Here is a 5,516-nt window from a genome sequence, read left to right on the forward strand (position 1 = left end):
TATTTAAAAACCTGGGATCTGTGTTCTCGTGAATGATATTTAAAAACCTGGAATCAGTGTTCTCTTGAATGATATTTAAAAACCTGGGATCTGTGTTCTCTTGAATGATATTTAAAAACCTGGAATCAGTGTTCTCTTGAATGATATTTAAAAACCTGGGATCTGTGTTCTCTTGAATGATATTTAAAAACCTGGGATCAGTGTTCTCTGTGAATGATATTTAAAAACCTGGGATCATTGTTCTCTGTAAGTGATACTTAAACACCTTGAATCACTGCCTGTAGTTCACAGTACTTTAAAACTATAATCAGATCAAACATTTTCTTACATGAGCTACTTCACCGTTTCATCAGATTTTCTGACTTAAATAGCCTTTAACTAACAACCATCCTTATTCTCAAAGCATAAGCTTATTGTCATCTTTGGAAAATACTATACTATTCTTACAGTCAGCTTATCATCTTCAAACTGCTAAATACAGTGTTTGAACATTTCTTAAAACACCCATGGCTAGTTATCTTAGCACCTTCCATGATTTGCATGAGACGATTTGGGAACCTTCAATGTTTCAAAAAATATATCTCACTGTATTTTTAATTAATTCCCAAATTCAATCACATGCTCGCTAGATGGCATTGGAATTAGGTATCATAAACACTAGAGAAAAGAATTCCAATTCTTCACTGTAGTTTCATTGAAATAGTATAAATCCAGATAAGCAATATTTAATTATGAAGTATATTTTGTGCATAAATGTAATAACAGATCATAGAAAAGTTTTGTTTCAATAATATGAGTATAGTCTATCAAAAAGAGAAATAAAAAACCTTACTTTTTTCAGCTCATTTAAAAAAAAAAGCCTGACTCATGAAAAGGTTAAGGAGTTCTGATAATGGCTCATCAGGATGTACATTTCTAATGAGTCTATTAGTATTGAATGACAATCTTTCATTATAGATGTTAGAGAAGAATTATAACATTAAAAGAAATATTATAATAGTGAAATAAAAAAAAAGCTAATGTAAGTTTTAAAATTTTAATTTTATAACTATTTTAGTTCTTATTCTAACAATTATATGTACAAGTAGGATTTGTAAGTTCTTAACTTTAAATTTACAAATAACATATAAGTTTCATATTTTATACATTCAATATAAAAGCCATTATAAGTTAACTAGATATGTACAGTAACTTTTCAATTCTGGATATCAAAGTCAGAACAATGATATGTAATTTACTGATTAAATATATTCATATTCAGAAATTAACATAATCAAAGACAGAATAATTATTTATTATTATTTATAAGTGTTTCTAATATAAAGGTAGAAGATAAATATGAAGTTACTACCTATCGGCCTCATCAATAATAAACCATTTGACATTGCTAAAAGACAAGTTTGCTGTGTGTTCGATGTGATCGAGTAATCGTCCTGGTGTGCTGATCAATATAGACAGCCCTTTACGAATCCTGTATGAAGAAAAAGAAGAGTTAGTGCACGATCTAGTATTCACTGAGGTAGAATAATACCAAACAGAAAAGAACTGTCAATTAACATAAAGTACGACAGTTGAAAAATCTGCATTTTTTTTATTAAACTTTTTCAACCTTAAATGTTCTTAAGAAAGACATGTTTGCAAAATTCAACTTGTTTTGACACACACACACACACTTAAGTGCATGAAATCAATCTTGTTTCTTTATTTGTTTGGTTGAATATTTTGCAAAGCCACTCAGGGCTACCTGCATTAGCCATCCCTAATTTATAAGTGACAAGCTACAGAGAAGACAGATAGTCAACACCACCAACTCATGGACTACTCTAAACAAGAAGTATGATTGATCATCGCATTATAACACCCCTACAACTGAATATGAAATCATGTTCGGTGATGGGATTCGAACCCACAAACATCAAATTAATCTTGACCTAACTTAACAACAGTATTCACCCAACTGAAGATCTCTTTGTCTTGTTATTTTGCTATCTTAACCAAATCTCCTCCAATATTATAAATAATGAGGACAAAAAAAAAAAGATATTATTAAAAATTTCTATTTTTGTACAATTAGTACTGTAATTTAGAAAAATTTATCAAATGTTTGGCAATGTACTTAGAATTGTAGATAGCAAAAAATCCAGAACCTCAAGCCTTTTCGAATAGCTGACTGTTCTTGCTCTATTTTACTCCAGAAGAATATTTAACTATACAAAAATTCTCAAGTTTCTGTTTTTTTTTAAATCTAGTTAATTTTCTTAATGATCACTTCTTTCATTATACTTAGAATTGTTAAAATATTTTCGAATTTGAAGATCACGTACTTCAAAAATATTACTTCAGAATTTTGTAGAACATAAAATGAGAAAATCTCTTTTCATCTCAAAATTTATTTTTCCACTCATAAAAACTGACAATCAAGGACATATTTAAATCAGTAAAAAAAGTTTTTGAAACATCATTACTAACATAACTTGTAGCAATAATTAAATATTAGAACAAATAAATCTACCTTGCTTTTTCAGATTTCTTTTTTTCCCCTCCAATCAGATAACCAGGAACAAGCCAAGTGAATGCCTAAAATGTTTTCATAGTTTTTATTTCCCTACAAAATACTACAAAATATCTCAACTACTTCAATTGTTATTAGGGGTTAAATTACTTTTTAACAAAATTTTGTTATAAAACAACTCTATCAAGTACAAAATTTCAGTTACCACAGAAAGAAACTTTACTAAGTATCCTCATTATTATGAATGTTTATTATCAATGTGAACTTCACACTATTATTGTTTGATGAAAATCTAAATGTAACTTCACTACGTATCCTCATTATTATGAATGTTTACTATCAATGTGAACTTCACAATATCATTGTTTAATGAAAATCTAAATGTAACTTCACTAAGTATCTTCATAATTATGAATGTTTACTATGAATGTGAACTTCACACTATTATTGTTTAATGAAAATCCAAATGTAACTTCACTAAGTATCCTCATTATTATGAATGTTTACTATCAATGTGAACTTCACACTATTATTGTTTAATGAAAATCTAAATGTAACTTCACTAAGTATCTTCATTATTATGAATGTTTACTATCAATGTGAACTTCACAATATCATTGTTTAATGAAAATCTAAATGTAACTTCACTAAGTATCCTCATTATTATGAATGTTTACTATGAATGTGAAATTCACAATATTATTGTTTAATGAAAATCCAAATGTAACTTCACTAAGTATCTTCATAATTATGAATGTTTACTATGAATGTGAAATTCACAATATTATTGTTTAATGAAAATCCAAATGAAACTTCACTAAGTATCCTCATTATTATGAATGTTTACTATCAATGTGAACTTCACACTATTATTGTTTAATGAAAATCCAAATGAAACTTCACTAAGTATCCTCATTATTATGAATGTTTACTATCAATGTGAACTTCACAATATCATTGTTTAATGAAAATCCAAATGTAACTTCACTAAGTATCTTCATTATTATGAATGTTTACTATCAATGTGAACTTCACAATATCATTGTTTAATGAAAATCTAAATGTAACTTCACTAAGTATCCTCATTATTATGAATGTTTACTATCAATGTGAACTTCACACTATTATTGTTTAATGAAAATCTAAGTGTCAGCAAAAAGAGGTTAAAACTGTAGAGCACAATGTTGCATTCATACCTGACACTCTTATCACATATGAACAAATTACTTAAAAATGATTAACTTTACAGACCACAAAAGCTGAAATGGATGTATGCAGTAAAGAGAAGAGAATGAAAGCATGTCTAGAACATTCTCCAATTAAAACTATAGGTAACTGAAATTATTGTTAAACAATAATAAAACAAAAGGTATAGGTTAAGGGTAAGTAAACTAATTCAAACATTAAGCGGTTAAGTCTTCTTACCAATTCTGGTGGGAAGACAAGACAGTTAAAATTACTACATTATTTTAGATAATATATAAAGAAAAAATATCTATGCATGATTTATCTATATTTTATAGATCTGCTTCAGAAGGATAAATATTTTTTGTTTTTGGTTGTCTTTTGGTTTATTAAGTTTTAATTAAAAAAAATAGTTAATGGATTAAGTAAAGAAGTTTTCAGTAATCAGGCTCAAATTTCCTATTTGTAGTTTATTACAAATAAAACAAAAATGTAGAATAACCTAATCAAACTTACCCTGCACAGGGTCTCGAAATATTCATAGCTCTGGATGACCAGCTGTAATTTTAGAAAACAGACAGTCATTGTTTAGTCTTAGTAATAATAATAATAATAATAACAGATATAAAAATATATAATGATGCTTATTTTAAAATTTTAGTATTAATAAATTTAAATGCCTAAAAAACAGAAATACAATATATATATATATTGATTTTAATAATACTTAAGTATCACTATTTAACCAACCATATTGTCCACTTGATCTCTTTTTATAATAGCTACACGCAAGAAAGACAGTCTATTCTGAAATAAATGACTCTGATCAAAACAAATGAAAAACTCAACAACAGCTCCACCAGGAGGAGGTAAATAGGTGCTCTAAGTAAACACTAATTATGCAACTTCCCATAACTAGTACTGTAATTTATACTCCAGACTGACTACTAGGTACAATTCCAAGGGTTGCACTCAACCCTTACGTAGAGACACCCTACCTCCCAAGATATAGAAGAAGAGGGTTCCTTTACTGACATCACCAGTGGCCTTATGGCTGTATACTGTCCAACTGATTATCCATCCTTTGCTTTTTCTTACTTTTCCAGTGGTCTCATCCCCTCTGAATGTGGATGAAGATCCTACATCGTCGCTGCTTTAACTTTACTCGATAAAGTGGCTTCTCCTGCAAGATTGTCAGCCTCCTTGTTTAGCTATACCAATACATGGCTTGGCACTATACATTCAGGTGATAATCTAACCATGCAGTTGCTTTGCTTTCTTCCATCCATCTGGTGACCACCTCTGAATCTTATCCAGTGAGTCAGTTGCAAATATTATGTTAGAGGTACTGTCTATTTGTGGTTTGTTGCTTTCATTAACCCAGAGAAGAACTTGCTTTATGGCTTCCAGATACATCTTTATGCTGCTTGTGGGAAGCTTGGATGCTCCATTCAGAAAAGAACTTGCTTTATGCCTTCCAGATCAACCTTTATGCTGCTTGTGGGAAGCTTGAATGTTCCATCCAGAAAAGAACTTGCTTTATGCCTTCCAGATCCATCTTTATGCTGCTTGTGGGAAGCTTGGATGTTCCATTCAGAAAAGAACTTGCTTTATGGCTTCCAGATCCATCTTTATGCTGCTTGTGGGAAGCTTGGATGCTCCATTCAGAAAAGAACTTGCTTTATGGCTTCCAGATCCACCTTTTTGCTGCTTGTGGGAAGCTTGAATGTTCCATTCAGAAAAGAACTTGCTTTATGGCTCCCAGATCCATCTTTATGCTGCTTGTGGGAAGCTTGGATGCTCCATTCAGAAAAGAACT

The 5,516-nt window shown here is 30.0% G+C and overlaps 1 protein-coding gene across 1 annotated transcript in view; it reads right to left on the reverse strand.

Moving 5' to 3' along the window:
- LOC106475478 (probable ATP-dependent RNA helicase DDX31) overlaps positions 1–5,516 on the reverse strand; it is a 26,072-nt gene that overhangs the window by 4,836 nt on the left and 15,720 nt on the right. Inside the window, exons 6-8 of the mRNA XM_013936159.2 lie at positions 4,214–4,255; positions 2,513–2,577; positions 1,352–1,471 (exon numbers count right to left, since the gene is read on the reverse strand). Of these exons, the coding sequence (XP_013791613.2) occupies positions 1,352–1,471; positions 2,513–2,577; positions 4,214–4,255 (227 nt within the window). The remainder of the gene's footprint in view (positions 1–1,351; positions 1,472–2,512; positions 2,578–4,213; positions 4,256–5,516) is intronic.

Source organism: Limulus polyphemus, unplaced genomic scaffold, assembly GCF_000517525.1.
Source record: "Limulus polyphemus unplaced genomic scaffold, Limulus_polyphemus-2.1.2 Scaffold8641, whole genome shotgun sequence".
NCBI lineage: Eukaryota > Metazoa > Arthropoda > Merostomata > Xiphosura > Limulidae > Limulus > Limulus polyphemus.